This window comes from Scatophagus argus, chromosome 22 (assembly GCF_020382885.2).
Source record: "Scatophagus argus isolate fScaArg1 chromosome 22, fScaArg1.pri, whole genome shotgun sequence".
In the NCBI taxonomy this organism is placed as follows: domain Eukaryota; kingdom Metazoa; phylum Chordata; class Actinopteri; family Scatophagidae; genus Scatophagus; species Scatophagus argus.
In genome coordinates, this window is record NC_058514.1 from 3,005,176 (window position 1) to 3,025,416 (window position 20,241).

Sequence of the window (20,241 nt, forward strand, 5' to 3'; positions counted from 1 at the left end):
AAAAGGCAAGTATGTTATTTCATTAGTTTTATTTACACGCAATTCTTGAAATGCAGAAACAAAATGCAACGCATCAACAGTGTCACAGTTAGCCAGTGTTTGTATATTTTAAATCATAAGCCATTTAAATCGGGAGAAAACTATTGCAAGAACCAACGCACATAACACAAATGCCAAGGGAGCTGCATGTAAAAGCAAAAAGGGACAGATCCTGTACGGTGAAGACTACAGCTTATAACAAACCCTGCCTGCGGGCCAGCTCGCGTGTTTTCAATGACTTAACATGCAAAGAGTTAGAGGTTAAAATGTAGTGTAAGAAAAGGGAGAAAATCTGTCTGGAAACGTGATTAATGCCAATTTTACAGGTTGGTTTCTTTGTGTTGGGATCATGTGAAACACCTCGTCAGGGCACTCGCAGGTCACGTGCGCTACGAGTCGAACCTGAGCGAAGCCTTCACACTGTTCAAAGAGTGCTCTTAAAGCTACGTGGCAACAGTTAGCCTGGGTGTCACTTCATGTGATGTGAAATTAGTCAACTTAAACGGGTGGGGTTTTGTTTTGTTTTTTTCCTGTGCAATGCCGAGCTGAGGACGTGTTCAGAAGCTGTGGGAGGTTAATCCCAAATTCATGTGACAGAAGTTGTAAAGGTGATCCCAGAAGGTGCAATGACTGGCCGGTGAAAGCACAGCTTGTCATTAGAAGGTGAAAAACCACAACCAGGAAATTATTTCTTGAGCAATGAAAAACAAACAAACCTCAGCGACTCCAAAGCAGGAGACAAATCTTTTAAAGTCTTGAGTGAGTGCTGAGAGCGTCCGGTCTGCATCCATGATCGCAGCTGGTGGTTAATCGAAGGTTATGTCCATGGCATCATTCCCTGAGTGAAGAACTGCGCACCTCGAGCAAAAACACACGTCAGCACTGTACTAGATTTTTTTTTTTATAAAAGAACACTCGCTCATTTCACTGAAGTTCCTCAAATGTTCACTTCTGAATGCATCAACTACTTTGGATCAACAACAGTGGCTCAGAATACTTTTTTTTTTTTTTTGCTATATGAGAAGTGGCACTAGTTGAAAAAGCTCAGGTGTACATACGGAAGTTGACGTCTCTGAACCTAACCTAGTTTCTATTAGCACATAGCCCAACACCTCTGGCTACAGGGAGAAGAGGAAACCAGACAAGAATCAACACAGGATCTACTCGACCGGGTGATGACGAGGAAAAGAGTCGTGACAGAATAGAAGGTAATTAAAGATTCGTAGGTAAATTGCTACTCAACAGATGATGATCACATGAACTCTGGAAAACATCCACATTTACAAAAAGTATGTGTTAAAAAAACAAAAAAGAAATACCCCCTATCAAGGAAAAAAAAAACCCTCAGAATAGCTGAGGTTTTTAGGGTCCAAATATAATAAAATCATCTCTTTCAATTAATAAATACATCATTCAGAATCCATAAAAATAACACAATAAAAAAAAAAAATCAACGTCACAGATAAAACGAGAAATAAATTAATCAGGATATCACGCAAGTCCTTTGCCATCCCGAGTGAATGACTCGTAATTCCTATTTTAAACAAATTCAGAGAGGCAGCACTTTGAGCGCCTCCCCTCTAATCGTCAAACACCACAGTGCAGATCTGAGGCTTTATTTTGTCTGAGTCTGTCCTGCACCGATTTCGACTTTTCAAATGGAAGAATGTGGGAGGGACGAATGCACCCAAAGAGCTGCCTCTCACTCGCTCCTCTCCTCAGTTCTTATTGCTGGTGTGATTGAGATACAAACGGGGACAATCGGGGCGGGAGGTGAGGGTTTTTGAAGGGACGAGCATGAGTGGAGAAAAGTACAAACAATAAGCACCATTTTGAAATTTCAGTTCTCCTCCGTAGCACCTCGTTTCCCTGCTCTCAGGGGCCAGAGGGAAAATAAAAGACCCTGCTGGAGATTCAGCTCCGTTTCATCTGCTCCTCCCTCCTGTTCAGTTTGTCGCAGACAGCCGTGAAGGAAGTAAAGGTCATGGGGACGGGCAGGGGGGGGGGGTGCACTCATCAGGAAGTATTGGTAAATGTGATGCAGATGATCTTGGCATCAGAAGCAGTAGGCAGCAGGATTGCTGCTTCCCGGCAAGGCGGGCATTTCGGTTGTTTGTTTGTTTGTTTGGTAGACCTCCAGATGCCCGCAGGAGCTTCAGTCCACCTTTCCCCGCAGCAGAACATTTCATGACATGCTCGCCTTTTCTGCTTCGTTTCACGTGTGCTTGTAGTGAAGTCGTGCACTTGCTCATTTCGAATCCGATACCCTGTCTCCTCAGCATGCACAGTGAGCGTGTTTTACGTGTCAGGATTCGTTCAGTTGTGGACGCCTCCGGGCGGCGATGCCCCCCCACCACCACCATTTCGACAGCACAAAGTGTCTGGTATCAAATACACAAATGTTTGTTTTTTCTTCCTTCTCTTCAAGAATACATCCCCATGTATGATTTTGTCTTTAAAGATTTGGAGTGTTAGACAAAGACGCGACTGTGTCTGTTGAGTTTCAGGATCTTCCCCAGTCTCTGCTTGGCGGTGGCCATTCCTTTTTTGGGCCGCTTGCCTGTAAAAAAGGAACAAAAACGTTCATGTTAACGGCACCGATCAGTGAGAAGAGAGCAGCATTAACAGGGAATGTATTTTCTTATTTAAATCACTGGTCCAGAAACTGTCCCATACTTTGTGTCTTCATTTTTTTGCTTAAAATGTTAATCAGAATTGGGATAAAAATGTTGTGGACAGAAGTGAAAACAAGCATCAGATTTCCAAACCTTTCGTGGCCTGATTGCTGATAGGAGGGGGGTTGGGGGCGTGTCTCTTGGAGGGGTGCAGCAGTGGAGACATTGAGGGGTCACAGTACTGGTAGTCCGTCTCTGGGCTGCTGCCGTGGCTCCGGCTGAGAGGGCTGGGGAGCCCCTGATTGTCCCAGGCCTCGCTGCTGTTGCCCTGGCTGTCGATCGGGCTCTTGTCCCCCTGCAGTTGGTGCTGCACCACCTCCCTCTGCTCCAGCGGCGACCACCACGGCTCCTGGGACGAGGCCACTTTCTCCGGCTTGGAGGAGCACAGCAGACCGGCCATAGACAGCATCCCCTGAATGGCCTCTTCTGTGCTGGGTGAGGTAGGACGTTCTCTGTGGGAAGCAGACGGGATTTTGCTTTCAGCCTCTCAGTGCGCAAAAACTAACACGTTTGGGCTTTGAAGGATGCTCCGATGGCACCAATTCAACACCTTTTCACTTGTTTCTCACCGTTTGAGTGGTTTGTGTTTGTGCCTGAGTTTCTGGCCAGACTGGTCCAGCTCTATGGTGTGCCCTGAGCCTTTCTGCTGAGAAGAGCCCCTCTCCTCCTCGTCCTCGTCCTCCTCGTCCTCCTGGGAGCTCTCTGAATCCTCGTCAGAAGAGGACAACGGCGACGCTTTATGCTACATCGGGCAAAGCGAATTTAAAATGAGAAAGTCAGTGAAGACGCAGAAGAGCCATTTGCCTGTTGAAGCCTGTTGCATCTGGAATTCTGGGAACTAACATAAAACTTTACTTTCCAGATGATGCTTAAATGTGCTGTATGTTTTTGCTGTGCAGGTTTCAGTTAGCGCTTAATAATTTAACACAACGTCATCTAATATAAACCAAATCAGAATGAGTTCATTCATGCAACAGACAACAATAAATGCACGTCAACAAGTATTTCTTTCCCCTCCCTTTTTCATTTCTCTTCAGGCTTCTAATCTATTTCAATAACTTTTTCAATTCCAAATGAATGTTCTTTAAACAGAGCTGATGCTGTTCGATCGCTCAGTGGCGTCTCTGGTTTTCTGTCTTTCACAAAGTGTGACGTACGATCCTGCGGTTCGTACCTCTGTGGGAGAGTCGCTGTCTGACTCCATGTCTGACACGCTGGAGTGTCCTGAGACTTCTTCCCTGAGTTCAGTCTTCACCCTCTCCAGACCGCCTGGAGGACACAGGAACACATCTTGAGTTTAAAGTGTTGAAGATGAACACATGTAATTTTTGTTCTTCTGCTAAAGTGTGGGTTTCAGAATGACAGCAGTCACTGGTGACTCACTGAGGAGTTTGGGCTTCTCGACTGTGCTGTGCTGCTCTTCGCCGTCGTGTGTCCTCTCCGACTTCACATCCACACAATTCTTTGGTGGGCCAACAGGTGATCGTTCACCCGCCGTCTTTAACGGGCTGCTGCCTGACCTCCTCATATCTCTGTGCACACAAAGATTCATGTTTAAATGATGAAACAAAATGTAATTTCACCATAAAATGCAGATCATCTTGACTGAAGAAGTGGAGAACTGTGAGCTGTTCTTGTTGTATCTTTACGACACTGGTTTCTTTTCTCATTTAGATTTTGCTATGATGATGATGAAGCCTTAATTAAGAAGAAGCACAAACATGTCTGTGTTGACCAAAGCGAAGTGACTCCCACCTGATAATCCTGCCGTTGACCAGCAGTAGCCGCAGGTGGTTGTCATCTGAAGACTCTGCAGCAGCAGCGGATGCAGTTGACACTTTGTTGAGCTTCCCATGAACCTTGGCACAGAACGCCGCATCCTAAGTAGCACAGACCATCAGTCAATAATCGTGATCTATCACATCTTTAGGTCCACATGGACACACTTAGAAAGGAGCAACACTGAGCTATAAAAACTATAAAGCTGCATTTTGTGCAAAAGCAGATTTTGTGATGTGCCTTGTTTGTTATGACTGTCAGTAAACACTGACCGCTCCTTGATGCTCACCTCCTCCAGGGGTCCCACCTCCAGCCTCCTCAGCACCTCCCTGGTGTGCCGCTCTAAGATGTCCAGGTTTGAGGGCACTTTGGGGGCCTGCCGCTGCTGCTCCCTCAGCCGCCTGGCCGCCCTTCTCGCCCGCCGGGCCTGGCACAGCCTCTCCAGTGTGGAGCGAGTGGCAGGGCAGCCGTTTGATCCAGATGTTAGTCCACACCCACTTCCCTGAGATTTCACTGGCTTGCTACCACTGACTGGTTCCTCCTGTTGATGTACATGTAATTCAGTTAGTAATTCAAGTTCACGAGTTGTCTGCAAGAAAACGTAACTGTAAGCACGAGAACCAACCCCCTCCCGGGCCCCCTCTTACCTCCAGGTAGCGGATTTCCTTAGTCAGCTCTTTAATGAGATGGTTGGGCCTGATATGGTCTGGTACCTCACTGGTGGGCTCAGTCACCTGCAAATCCACAATCCACAGTGAACAGAAAGAAGTCTGACGCGCGCACACACACACAGCTGTGTGGCAACGACCATCTGGACTGTAGATATTCAGGCAGGTGCGAACACGGCGGTCGACTCTCACCTCTCGTTTCAACCACGTCCTCAGTGCACTGATTAAAGCCTTGACTCCCTCCACCAGGTAGGTTGGTGGAGGACAGCTGTCCTCTCGTAGCTCTGAGGAGGATAAAAACAAAACAAAACACAAGAGTAAAACTGTAAAAATAGAAAAAAAAATCACAGAGAGAAAACTTAGAGCTAAATGAATATTAACAAGATTGTTCAAAGGAGATGGAAATCATTTAACACGGTAACTGAGATGACAGACAGAGACCGAAGCTGGAATATTACATCTGATATATAAAACATGTCACTTGTCTGTTTTCATCTCTGTGCTTAGTTCACATTAACATTTGACTCTCACCTTTTAGTGTCTCCAAGAGGTTCTTGGCCACATACCAACAGATGGCCTCAAAGTACGGAAACTTAAAGAGGTCTGGGGTTTTCAGACGGCGCTCCATTTCATAACACCTACAAACAAGCAGATGGATTACAAAAAACCCCAAAAAACTTAGCGATAAAGTATGAAACATGGGAGCAGCTTGGCCTCTAAACTAAACTCTTTACCTGAGCTGCATGCCAATATTGAGGTTGTGAAGGAAGTTCCCTCCGAACGCCATGCAATCCTGAGAGGTGAGAACGGCGTGGATCCAGCCTGCAGGGGGCGTCAGAGCACTGAGGTTTACTCAACTTGCCCACAGGCTGACTTGCAACAGTAACATACTTCAAGGGAGAACATCTAAATTGATACTACAATACTAAGCACTTCAAACACAACTGATCTGCATAAATAGATTTTTATAGCACTTGTAGGTTTGTCTTTGCAGAACCCCCCCCCCCCCCCCAAGATGTGTTCAAACAAAAACAAACTTCTCAAACCCCCAACTGTCAAACTTTAAAAAGATAAACTGACATGAGTCTCAGCAGATAAACAGTGGTCTTTATACATCGTAAAGTGAGAGAAAGCAGAGAGCGAGGGGGTTGGCGTAAGTCTGATGGACAGGCCTGATAATGCACCGGTTGACTGACCTACTGTGCTCTCTGACCCCCCACTTAATTCCCACCTCTCCACACCCTCTCTGCCAAAAGCTCTCCTTTACAACGCTGCTTCGGCCTGCTGAGAAAGCATTGCTACAAGACTGATTGAGGACGTCCAGCAGTTGACGGGCTGAACTGAGCTGCACGGGGAGAGCAAAGGAACTCCAACGGTTTTAAAAAAGTCTATTGAGAAACTGATGGATGGGCAGTGGCACGACTGCAGACATTAGCTTCACTTCAGCGAAAGAAAGCATGTTGTGTTCAGCTAGTGACACGAAACACAAACATCTTTTTACCCTCTTGACAAAACTTTTAATTAAAAACAACAGAAGTGCTAGTTAAAGTAATGTAAGATTGCAAAGTCATGTGCAGGGGAAAGCTGTGATCCATCATTGCAACTTTCATCATATTACATAATAATACTCTTTTTCATCATTTTTCCATTGTAATCATGATCATTAAGAACTGTTTGGGTTGTTGCTCAGGAAGAAATTCTCTCTGTTATTTTCCCTTGGCAATGACAGAGGACCTACAAGAGGCCTGTATTTTCCTGGCAGGAGCCATGGGAAGCATGATTATTTTAACGTTTGAATGCATGTGAAAACACAAACAAATCCAGACAACAGGTCAGCGGTGATCAACCAAGACTCCAATACACCTTTCACGCTGGACGAGAAAAAGCCCCACCAGCATCTGGCTTTTGTCTTGAGTGGGAAACAGTACAACTGGCATTCATTCACAGGTCAAATGACTCTGCGGTGGTCACGGGTGTTTATGGGCTCCACGTGTTGACGTTCAGGACGTTGGACTCCCATCAGGCAGCAGAAATGTTCAGGAAACAATCTTATAATATTCAGTGTATGCATTTGTATTTCGTGGCCACTTTCCAGTTAGGATTTCGTCCACGCCACAGCCCTGACACTGGTCTTATTTAAGTCTTGAATGACATCCACTTGAACATGCAGAGCTGCAAAATTTTGGTTCGAGTGGTTTTAATATCTTGATGCTACATTTAATAAACTCAAGCACGTCAGACCAGGAAACTGGGTGGAACATTCTGGCACAGTGCTAAGCTGGTCTGAACTCTGTTTGAAGGACAAGGACCACTTTGTCAATAGGTTAAAACACATCAGTCTGCTGTGACTTCATGTTTTCAGCCAGCATGAACACAAACCAGACCAGAATCAGGACCAAATGAACCAAACTACAGTGGCAAAAGGACCCTAAAAGGCAGCACGAGAAGCCCTTTGCCTGTGACGATCAATAGAAAGTTGACACAAGCGTACACATAACCACAGACCTGTAGGGATGAGCAGCGTGGTTCCTTGGGGTACGACACACTTGTAACACTTGTCCACTTTGTCTCCAAAGAACACTTCACTCTGATTGGGCGAGGAGCTCCATGCCTCATATAGTGCAAGGTTGGCGGGAGTGGGCTTGATCAGGTAGAAGACCTTCTCGCCCTGCGATGCAGAAGAAGAGAGATCATAGAGAAAGTTACATGTCAGCACTCTGAGATGTGTGTTTGAGCCAGGCAGCTGTGGTGATGCTGCTGTTCTAAACACCCACAAACACCTAGAAATTAAACTCCCTTTGGTTTTTGAGAGAGGGAATGAGATCATCAGATGGGCACAGCAGTGCTGCCCCCGCAGCTGCTTGATGAATAGATGTGATGTGAGGAACAGGGTGACCTTTCAGCAAGTGGTAGCCAATCAGCCATGACTGCCTGCCCTAAATACCTTAGTATAAACAAGCACACTAAAAATCACTGAGCTTGACAAATGAAAGGGCAGCTTGGGGTTAGATTAAACAACAAATGAGTAGTCAGTCTGAGCTGGATATGTGTCACTGAGAGTGCTTGCCTAATTTCTAAACACATTCAGCTCTCCGTCATGCACACACTTACCCAGAGAACATGGTACCAGACCGAGGTGCCCCCGAAGTCTATGTGGAAATCTGTGTAACTGTCCTTGACACCCATAAGGCAGTACTTCTGGACAAAGGGCTTGGGGAAGAAGGAGTCGTCTGGCCAGTAGTTCTCTACCCAAGACATCTTCTGAGCCACGTCAGGCACCTCCACCAACTCTGACATCCTGAATGGGTGATTGGAGTGAGGCAAAAAGCCAAACAAAAGGGGGGTTAGTTTAATGAGTCATTACTATGACAGAGAGTTTAATATTTCAGCATCAATCAAAATCAGTAATGTTTCACAGACTAAAAGCAGCCAGAAATGGATTTTTTTTGTATGGAACTGCAACTGCAAGTTTGCATTTTAACCACAGTAATTGTACAAATCCTGAACAGAATGTGATAACAGTGTTAAAGTTCATTCTTGACTTTGGAAACAGCAGTTTCATAAAGAAAAATTACTTGAGGTCACATGGCACAATTGAAAGCTTTAATAAAATTGCTGACTTGAAGTGCTAACAATGTTACACACACATCGGCCAATGCTGTTTTACACAAGGACGTAACTGATTTGTATTGACAGTGTTAATTAGGAATCTGTGCTTCCTGGGGCTCTTCCTTTCACCAACAGAGCAAACAGACGGGAACACAGCTTACTTAGTGTCAGAGAACTCCAGGCTGATGAGGTTGAGGACCTTGGGTCGATGCGGAGCGGTGAAATACTTGACAAACTCACTGAGCTTCATCTTGCTGTCCGCCTGCCGCGCCACATCTATCACATCGATGACTTTGTCTCCACCTAGATGGGAGATAAGTACTGCTTAGGCCATACAATATCGGGTAGAGCAGTTCTGCAGTGAGGGACTCCTGAATGAGAAATATCTTCCAACTTTTTAATTGGCTGCTGAGTGGGCGTGGGGTTCACTGGGGTCAGCGGCCTGCTGGCATCTCCATGTGCTTTTAGAGATCAAGCCCTGAAGGAAACTGGCACCAGTATGGCAGTGTGGGGAAGAGCTGGGGGGGGCAAGTGAGACAATCTGTCAATCTGTCCAGACCACTAGTCCCTGAGGAGGGCAAGTGGGTGGAGGTGAGAGGGCTGCTGCTTTTAACGCCTATGTGTGCGTGGGAGATGTCGAACTTGGAGGCAAATATGAGTATAGATGTGAGAAAGGAGTGCACATCGTGTGGTGTGTTTGGGCGTAGGAGACAGAAAACAGATGCTCAGAAAGGACAAGAAAAAAGAAGTCAAAGCAGAGAATACACAGCCAACAGTTGGGACGCTACAAATCACACTCGAGTGACACATGGGGCCGGAAGTAGGATCGGGGTGCAGTGTGTGCAGCAAGACAGCTGGCTGTTGTATTTCCCCCACACCCCTCCCACCCACCCTTTTTTATTACCCCTTTGCGTGTTCTTCTGCTCTCCCCCTCGCACACATGCACAAACATGCACTTGCACTCCAAACACCTCTGAAGGCCCAGCTGGCCAGCGTCTGATGACAGAGAACAGCTGGAGTAAAGGCAGCCAGTCACGCCGTGAGAGAGGAAGCTGCCAGGAAAGCACACAACGCCCAGCTCAGACACCAGCTTCACAAACCCAACAGCAAGAAACCCTTCACAAGGTCTAAAATCCAACACAGCGTCATGTTAAAGACAAATATTTTCAGTAATTAAGGTAAATACTAAATTAATGTCTTAGTCCTCAGAAACTCTCTTCTTACTGCATTAAATTAGTTTAAGAATAAACAATCTTGATGATGAATTTATTCACCAAGCTTTAATAGTAACAATGACGCCTGCACTACATCTCGGCTGCCCTGTTCAGATCCACAAGCTCTTAACTATTAATACAAACACATAATTTATTTTATTATTTTTGTATGGTATACAATTTAATGTTACATCATAGCCCCATCTGGGACCTGTCTTCAGTTCCTCTGCAGTCCTTCCACATACACACACCTTATGGGAAATTTCAAAATGTTATTATGCATCAGCTTCTTCAAAGGTGCTTTTATGATCCCACAGAAGTGGGCATGATGAAGTGTCTGTCTGGGGTCAAACCAGCATTTAAATCCAGTATTTCTACAGAAAGATTCTGATCTTCTTCACTGGATGTCAGCTCCACAGGCCGAGCCAGCGGCTGTTGCAAACGGCGGAAATGCTGGATTTAAATATTGATTTTGGCCTGAGGAAACATTCGATCATTCCAAGCAGAGCGTAGACCTCTGAAGGATCACAAATATACCCTTAAAAGACATAAGTTGACACAGCTATGCAAGCTGTAAAGTAAAATTTTGACAGACAGAAAATATGAGTTGCGACAGAAGGTATGCTACAAAGGTCCCTGACTGATATTGATCTGTCATTCTGACTGTCAATTCACAGTATGTCAAGTCTGATCTTAAGTATCCATGTACTGTTCCTGGTGTGCTGCATGTTAAAAGCAATGTGTCTACACATGTAGGCACCTGCACAACACAGTGACTCACACTATACACCATGGAGGTGGTTCAGAGATAGATTTATATTTTCTTCAGTGTCTCCATCATATCAGTGTTTAGTTAAAGCTGTATTGATGGCTGGCATCCATTCATCCATGCTCTACCACCACTGGGCCCAATCACTGGTCACACTCAAAGTTGGCTAAACAACCGCTTAAACCCAAGTGAGACGCAGAAGACATCAGCGTTCACTCCTGTTGTCTCATTGTCTTCCAACTGCAAGAAGCGTAACCTGACACTCAATCCCCGGTCACAACACCTGTGCCTTGGCTCAATGCTCAATAGGGCATGGGAGAGACAGAGATAAAGTGAGAGAGGGAGTCTGTAATCTGAACTTAATGATAAAAACACCGGTGGGCTTGGTAATGGGCTTGTAATAGGAGCTGGGAAGTGGCAGGCCGTTTCAATGAGGAAGTGCTGTGGTCATAGAGAGGCTAGTGAAAGCTTAGACGTCACTCATTTAGAACTCATTCAGCCATTGCCTGATGCCTGATAAGTGGGTTAAAACCCCATGAACCTGGAAACCTGTTCATATTGACACACAGATGGCGCCTGCTCAGCAATGGCCACTTAGCTGCCTGGTGTTGGGTGATTTCATAAGCTTTTAAGGAGACTGAGGCCACAATGTGTTCCAATCACAGAGCCCACATCCTTCCCAAAGGATAAACACTAATGTGTTATTGTAAATTTGATACAGCTGATGGCAACTGTTTTACAGAACAAAATAAAGCCTGTTCATTATTAAGTGTCCTTACCCACATACTGCTCCACATCTCTGACGGAGAAGGTGGGGGCTGGTAGTCTGAGTCCCAGGCCCTCCATCTCTGTGACCCCTATGGGGTAGTTGAAGCCGTGTCTCTCCAGGTATCTCTGTGTCACCTGCTCGCCCTTCATCCGCCTCAGAATTTCCTCACCACTGAAACAGACCACAATAAGATCAGTGAATGTGACCTATTGACGTTTGATTAACATAGCCTCAGAGTCAGGACCCATTAAATATTTTACCGAAGACCTAAGAAGGATTTATGAGTTTATGTTAAAAGAATTACGGGGTTACTTCTGAGCCAACATATTTAAAAACAACAGGCTTATCGAAAATTAAACCACAAATTTGGGCTACAGCATCTACAAAGACAGGATGTGAAAGCCACGAGGACTATCAGCTGCTAGATGTTGGTGGAGACTGCTGAAAGTAACGGCAACATTAAGCAAGTTGAAGAAAGGCTGCTGCTTTTTACTAAACACAAATCTAGCAAAAACCATCACCACAATCACTGCTCTCCTCACAGCAAATTAAAGAGGGGCAGGAGTCCACAAATAGCCTGTTGTTATCCTATATAACAAACAAAATGAAAGAACGTCAACATAGTTACTGTGGAGAATATAATTAAATCACAATGAGGCCTGATCATTTATGGTACATCTCTCCGTTACTGCGATCGTGCTGTAAGTGGGTTTATTTTGATGCTCAACACTGTCGGCATCTCAACTGGGATTGCAATTGACCTCTTGTTTCAAGTATGAAACTGAACTTCATGAGGAACTCTTTATCAGCTTAAACAGATATGAAGCTGAACTGACAATTGGCGGTTTTATAAGCAGTTTGTAAATATACTGTACACGCGCACATGTAAAAACTGTTATCTACCTGGCAAAGGTCCTGTTCTGGAGCTCCTTGATAAATACTGGAGTCCCAGCCTGCACCGGCTTTGATCCATCATCTGGCTCCGTGTAGTCATGCCTGTGCCAGTTGTTGCGCTTTTTCACTGCAACAAACAAAGACATCAGAGGCTCACGGACTTGTTTCGTTCTAATCATATCCCTCTTGAAACTTGTTCTCCCAAAAACGTGGCGAATTATGCACATCGCCACAACTCTTTGTAAGGACACTGATTCACTACTCAGCCCCCTGTGCAAAGAGGTGGAGATGAAGGGGCTTGTCCAATCATACTGGAGGGCTTACAACACCATTCAATTAGCCAGTTAATGTCTGCCCTCTAGGCTCTGCAAAGTTGACCCATCCCCCTCTTAAAAGAGAAAAAAAAATCAGACTTGAGTAACAATGCAGAGTGACCCTTTTCCCCTGGGAGTGGTCTGACATATAGAGGCAGGGGTGGGTGGGAAAAAACTGAATGGGAAAAAAGGTTAGACATGTAAATGTAAGGCAGAGAATCAGAGGACAATGTTTGATGAGTGAGATACATTTTAGGCCTGGTGGAGTCGGGGGTTGGTGCCACTCAAGACAAATGGCGGTACTCACTCAGGGAGGGTCCTTGTACAACATCACAGTTGGGACAGTGGTAGACATCGATATCCACAGCATGATGCTCTTCTACCTGCACACAGCTGGAGATGGACGAGAGGCAGAGTGACAACAAGTTCTCAACTCCTTCCAGCATATTTAAACATGATTTTAGGATCAGGAAAGAATCCAATATGAACACGAATGCAATCAACTTAGCTGCATTTAAAGGTGCTATACACAATTATTTTGGTACTCGTAATCAACTTAAAAAGTATCTTACTTGGGCTATTTAAATGCTTTGACTACACATCTAGCAGTGCAGATGAAAATCTCGGAATAAGCATGAACACAGCAAGAACACGAGAGGTTTTTTCTGGTCTTCCCATTCTGCTGCCTTTACATGAATGCAGTATAAGGTCAAAACCTTGGCTGAGCAGCAACTGCATGCAGAAATAGCGAGGTTTCCTGCAGTCTTGCGTTCTCCTCTCATGAATCTGCAACAGAGCTGATGCTACCCCCGAACCACATGCACCACCACACATGCATTCCTCTGTTACATACCAGAGCAGCATGGGCTGAACGGCAACTGAGCTGTCATTCAGCCTGAATAGACACCAATGGCTATTTAGAGCTGGAAAAAACTGCAGGCTGCATGTTTGTGTGATTCAAGCATGTGCGCAGGTCATTTTTGCTTCAAAATGATGTGCACTAGTGGTGCAGAGGTCACACACAAAGGACCTCTGTACTGTGTCATAAAGTGATTTCGGCAGACAATCATGTGTGTCCTCACTTGACCTTAACTATGAGTTTCTAGTATTCTTCTGGCAACCTGATGGCTTTTTTTGGGATGTTGGACAACATGTAGTTGGGAAATTCTGTTTTAAGACAACACATTTAGAGCTTCCAGAATGGTCAATTACTGCTAGTGTGATAAGCCAAAATAAAAGAAAAACTCAAAATGTACAAATCTGGCTTCTCCCAGGTTTGAAGGCAGTATAATTATTTTAAAGAAGAAAACTGTGAAAATGCTCATCGCAGAGCCCAGAGTGTGTTCAAATTGCTTCTTTTATCAAACCAACAGACCAAAACCTACAAACTCTTCATTTACTATCACAAATTACAACAAAAAGCAGCATTTGAGAAATGGGATCCAGCAAATGTTTGACAGGTTTGCTTAAAAAAATGACCAAAAATAATGAGCTGATTATCAATTTAGTTGTCAATTTTCTTTCAATTGACTAATCAATTAATCCAGCATTCATTGCAGCTCTAGTTAGCATAGTGAAATAGGGTATAAAGGAGAGATCTGCTGCTGATGTATCCTCTGTTTTTAAAGGCAGACGCCTGCAGGATGGATGGAGCTAATCACAGCGTGCTATCAGCTTTGATCTGCAAGAAATTGCAGGAAACTGTAAAGGAAATAAAGCTGAGGGCCATTAACTCATCAGGAAGTGGTGAGCTCGTGTGAATGTTGGCCCCAGTCACCCTGGTGCACTAACAGGATGTCAACAGTAGCTCCCTCTCCCCTGTTTATCATATACTGCTATTGTTGGCTGCATTTCAAAAAATTTACTTGCTGACAACCGCATTTGTGAAGCACACAAGCATATTTAAGTGTCAAGGTATCCACCATGCTGGGTGAACAAGTCATAACACGCAGTCAGCTGCCTGAATCACTCCAGCTGTCTTACTCACAAACTATTAACTTTGCTCAGTCACTGAATATTTCAAATTCAATATTTGATTAACATTTTTTTTCCTCAGCATCCAGAGGAAAAACACCCAAATTAAAAGTATCTAAAGGAAACAGCTTGAAGGAATGTTCCTGCTCCTGCACGTGAGCAAGCGGATGATCAACAATAACACTGTGCAGAGCTTGGCTGTAATATTAAGCCTAGCTCATGCATCAGGAATCTTGGTTCAAACATGTGGCTGTTCACCGGGGGAGAGCGTGAGTCACACAGTCTCTGCTGCCGGGTTCATTGAGACGTGTGAGAGCAGCGTGTGTGCAGCCGAGGTGACTTTTGTTGCCCTCATCTCACTTTCCTTTATGTAATGCCACAGCAGGAAATCAGGGCACTGTGCCACATAACGCTGGCCTGACTCAGCCTATGTGTCACCTGTAATGATTAATGCTTAACAAGGCACCCAGGCTTGTTAAACCGTGTGGGCAATAGACAGAGACTGTAAAAAGGGGAGAGGAAACTGAGCTGGAAGGGAACGATAGCCAAGTATTTCATGTGTTGCATCATCGCAAGGCTTGCGAGTGTGCAAACAGTTCTTGAACCTCAGATAACTGAACTTGCGTCACCTTCATATTTGATGCGATAGTGTTATCATATGTTGTGGAACAACAACAGAGCGTACAGGAGGTGACAGAGCATACAGATATAAAAAAAAAACAAAACCTTGCTTTATTCAGACTGGGTTATTCTGTGACGCCACTGCAGCAGATTACCAAGCAAAACATCCCTTCCTGAATGAGAGGAGATGTGTGTACTTGGCTAAACCCTTGCCATCAACAGTCCCTCTCCCTCCACTTCCTCTCATCAAGGGCCTCCTTCCTGTGTGACTGAGAGGGCTTATTCATTAGTCCATGCACTGTGAGGGGTTCATTGTCCTCCATGATCGGTGCTGAAACACAAAGGCTGGAGGCGGGCATCGCCATTATTTTAAGCTCTAAATAACTGCTCTGCATGGGGCAGTGACACGCCTACATTAGGGAACTGGCAGATCCCTAATGGATGGGTAGTAAGAGATAGAGAGGAGATGAAGGCAGTTAAACACACCTGGCTATCTTTATCTACCCCAGAGGAGCACCTGACTCCTCCAGCCATGTTCCTAATGCATTCAGCCAGATCTTACATAAACAGTGCCAGACTTGGATGGTAGCGAGCGCCACTGAGCCCTGACAGATGGATAGGGATCTGTCATTTTGGCCTCACTGGTTAAGTCATTTCAGCATGCTATGCATAAAAGTGCCCCAACATCCCTGCAGTGGTTACAGCTTTGCATTCAGCTGGCAAACAAAAAAAAGAGGATCACTTTATTGTTTATGGGGCATCATGGGAGCCCTGTGGAGTTTTAACAACTTAATTGTTTTCAGAGCAGGTTGAGCTGGCTACAAGCACTGAGGATCTGCTTTCACACGTCTTCAGCATAGTTGTCTGAAGTCCCACAGTGACCCTGTAAAAACTACAGAGTCATCAGTCTTGTGGCTGTCTGTTGTTGAAATACATCAGTCTGAACTCATCTAGACCGACTGGTTTGACGATCCAATCCTCTTTCTACGCCTGTCAATAGGAAAATTAATAAATCATAAACGATAATGAGATTACCGTTCTGAACCCAAGCTTTGTTTTGAAAAGCTTCAAATGACAGTAATACTTAGCTGTATTATATAGTAGCCAGTTTTAACAGTTATCCACTGGTTTGGATTCAATGTGGCAAAGAGAAAAGCAAATCAACTGCCAAATTAGGTGGGACACAAGTTCTAAAGTGACATTTCTGAACTATTTTTTCAATTTTGAGGCAGAAGTGCTAAATCTTTAACATCCTAATTCAGTTGGACTTTAAATCAATACACAGGGCTGTTGAGCTCTAATCAACATTGATCGAGCTGGAAGTAACGCAGTTTCCATGCCCTCTGAGACGGTCTTGCTAATGAACGCAAACACATGTTTTAACAGGAGCTGTGAGGTCTTTACTTTGACCAATTAAGTTAAAAGACATCAATCTGAAACAACACGATCTGAAATGTCTCTTTCACGGACAACAGTGGTTAAAAAAAATGCTTCCCCTCATCCATCCATCCACTTAGCGTAAACACTAAAACAGCACTCTTTAGAGGCTATCCATCTCTCTTTAGTGTGCTCACACTCTGTGCGACAGTGACGGATCGTGCATTGAACTTGGCTCGCTGGAGCGTCCATCAATCATCCCCGCTGTCCCCCATTGAGCCTTGCAGATCTGTCATCACCCCCACTACCCATATCTAAACCAGACAACGGGCTGACTGGAGTGCCTGACACAGACACTGGGGCAAATGCTGTGATCTGACTTTAACCAGTGAGGATTTCCAACACACCAGCATCCACAGTATTGATGTAAATTGGCATCTTGGAAGCACTAAAAACAATCCATTTACAGAAGCAGGTCTTGTAATTAGGTGAGGCTCTAAATGGTGAACAACAGAGTCCAAGCTGACATTCGTAATCTAAACCACAGGCTCCAGGTTAAGATCTGAGAGGATAGGAGAAAACTCTAAATTCTTGCTCTAATCCCCAAATTTTCTTATGAAATGGCGGGTGGTTTAATGACTTCTAAGATTTTCAGCTGTTATGCATTTTCTAATAAAATCAAAGACTTCCAACTTCCAACAAAATCAGAGTTGTAGTAGAAAAAAAATTGAGTTATTGGGATTGGTGCAACCCCAATAACACAAAATTTTGTCACAGATCACAACTGTGACAGAGATAAACCACACAGCACTCTGTTTACCAGGCCCAAGTCCTCTGTCCATCAGAGTCCCAGGCTGCATTATGTACTGTGATGCTGAAAGATACAGGTGATGGAAAACAGGACTCTCTCCAGAAACCGAGACAGTCAGACAAAGTGTTCCACACAAACAACAACTCAGCTAACACACTGACAACAGGCACCAGGAGGCTGAGCTCCTATCCTTTCCACTCCATCGACGTGCCATCAGCCACAACCAGAGAATATCCCTTTCCTTCTGGCCAGCCTCGTGGGAAAGAGGCAGGAAATGTGGCTGTTTTTGGAGCTCTGCTCTCTGTGTGCCTGAGTATCTACTTGTATTAGTCATCAATGGGGGAAGCTCCAGCATTTGTTCCTTTTCTTTCTGCCACATGACACACAGCCAGTCTTTTTTGGCTCTGCTACGCCAGAAATTCTGGCCGCCAAGTTTTTTGGCAGGGCACTTAATGCGGTTACGCAACTGCTTCCGTCATTTCAACACGAGCAAAAACAGATTATTGTATTCATAAACAGTTGCCAAGGAGATGCGCCCACACAGGCTGATTCAAAGAACAGGGCATGTGTAACTTTTGTCCAAGTCGGCCTATGGACTTAGGGTCACATAGCTAAAAGGTGACAGCTACAGTCAGGTCAGGACTTGCTGGTTACATATGTCTGACACACAACAGTTGCAATACATGCGCTTGATACCTATGGGGAACCTTGTTATCTTCCTTCTCTCAGGATCAGAGCACAAGGTGAGCTACACAAGAGCTCCTTGTCTTGCTCACAGTCACCTCAGCAGGCTTTACAGCACGTGATAGCACGGTTGGGCCTGATAATCCAATTATAACACAATCTGTACAATAAACTAGGCCACTTTGTCACCCCAAAACAATATAGAATTATCTTGACCCCCACGTGCAGGGTGTCCATGACAATATGGGGTGTGTGGACTAGAGGATGTATGACTGAATCCTGACATTCTAGACACGAAATAGTTTTATTACACAACAATACATTTCCCACTATGCTTTCGAAACCCAGGCAGCTACCGTCAGCCATGAATCATGAAAAGTGTCTGTAACACCACAAGCCCATTTTCAATCACTGCTGAGGACAGAACAGTTAAGAAATTAGAAAATACCACAAACACAACCATTATCCCTTCGGTGAAATGATTCTGTCCGCCGGTGCCTTTAAATAATCCCCCTGTCCACCACTAGGAGTCCCCTGCCATGTGCCTCCTCTGCTTTAAAGGGGGATTTAAATTTCTCGAGCTGTCAATCAAAAGCCCGACCATAACAAGCTCCTTGTTCTCCACCACACGCTTTCTAATAAAGTTAACCACTAAAAACACACCAAAATACAAAAAGTCCAAGGTATAAACACAGCTTGAACATTTTAAGTATAAATACAAACTAATCGATATAACAAGACATAACAATAAGCCAAAGACTGTGCTCAAACACAGAAGTTGTTTATAAAATGCATCTTACATAATTAAGGTTAAAGTACATGTAAAAGGGAGGCTGCGGTTGCCATGAACTTGAATAACCTAGGTTAACTTGATGAGCCAGATTCCGATCTTTGTACACAACGACTGGTTTAACTATCTTTAAATCTGTTAAATCACCGTGAAACCAACATTAAACTCATCGTTTGAGTGAGTACGAGGAGCTGGCAAACATGCGGCGTTTGCATGTCACGTTGACCCCGCCAAACGTTTATTCACTCTGGCTGACTGACACAACTCGACAATCCTAATAGATCCGCATATTAGTAGATAAAAACTGTTCGCTTTAGGCTGCATTTGGGTCTATAGCGTTAATTATCAGCACAATTACAGACACCAGATTCATGTCATATGTTTTCAGTCTCACGGGTAGAACAATGAACTAAATTCAAGGCCATATAAGAGAGCGAAACCCCACTTTCTTTTGCAAAGTCGCGTCAATAGACGGTTTAAAACCCCCGTCGCCCACCGCTAGCTTTAGCAAGCTAAGTTAGCTCCTAGTCAACACCGCTCAATTAACCGTCGCCTTTCTTTAACAAACAACGAGTGTTTCTCGCTTCTGATGGACCGTACTCCTAAAAGACATTATAACCCACATACCTGCCGTGAAACCAATCTTTACAGATGTCGCACTCGATCATAAACCGGCTCACATCGTAGGGCTGCCGGCAGACACAGTACAGCGGGGCCGCCGCCATCTTCCTACTGTCCCCAAACAACGCAGGAATGAAGCGGGGCGGGGATTTAACCCACCGTCCGGAAATACCCGAAAGGGGAGAGCCGAGCGTACACGAGACTCCATTCTAGGCAATCCCACCTTTGACGTCAGTTTCCAAATTATTTATTTCCATCTGGTTGTGTGGGCACGCTAACAATAGACACAAACTTTTTCCAACAAAGGAATGACATAACGGTATTGTTTTCAGTTAGCATTAAGAGGTACATTTAAAGATGACTTTAAAATGGTATTTTTGATAAATTACAGTGGATGTAGTCATTTAATAAATTCATCCAAGTTTATTAGTAGAAACTCACGAGGATCCTCCAAGAAACTGATCTTAATGTGTTGTCTAGAACCACAAATCACCACAAAATATGCCAATATGACAAAAAACGTCATTTAAATGCGTCCATTCTGTAATAATGAGGCTATCGAAGACAATAAAAATACATAAAACGTTGTCAAACCACCTATAAAAAAGTGTTTCACTTCCTACTTCCAAAAGT

General features: G+C 44.4%; 1 protein-coding gene across 1 annotated transcript; it reads right to left on the minus strand.

The window, feature by feature from the left end:
• Nucleotides 1-12: 12 nt before the first annotated feature.
• On the minus strand, nt 13-19,766 carry kdm7aa (lysine (K)-specific demethylase 7Aa). The gene is made up of 18 exons (XM_046378953.1): nt 19,615-19,766; nt 13,038-13,123; nt 12,426-12,543; nt 11,533-11,693; nt 8,932-9,073; nt 8,273-8,459; nt 7,667-7,829; nt 5,896-5,983; nt 5,693-5,799; nt 5,354-5,445; nt 5,141-5,227; nt 4,783-5,034; nt 4,470-4,594; nt 4,098-4,246; nt 3,889-3,983; nt 3,284-3,456; nt 2,808-3,166; nt 13-2,599 (listed from the first exon to the last, which is right to left on the minus strand). The coding sequence occupies exons 1-18, from the start codon at nt 19,710-19,712 to the stop codon at nt 2,511-2,513; spliced, it is 2,571 nt and encodes an 856-aa protein (XP_046234909.1). The 5' UTR covers nt 19,713-19,766; the 3' UTR covers nt 13-2,510.
• Nucleotides 19,767-20,241: the final 475 nt, after the last annotated feature.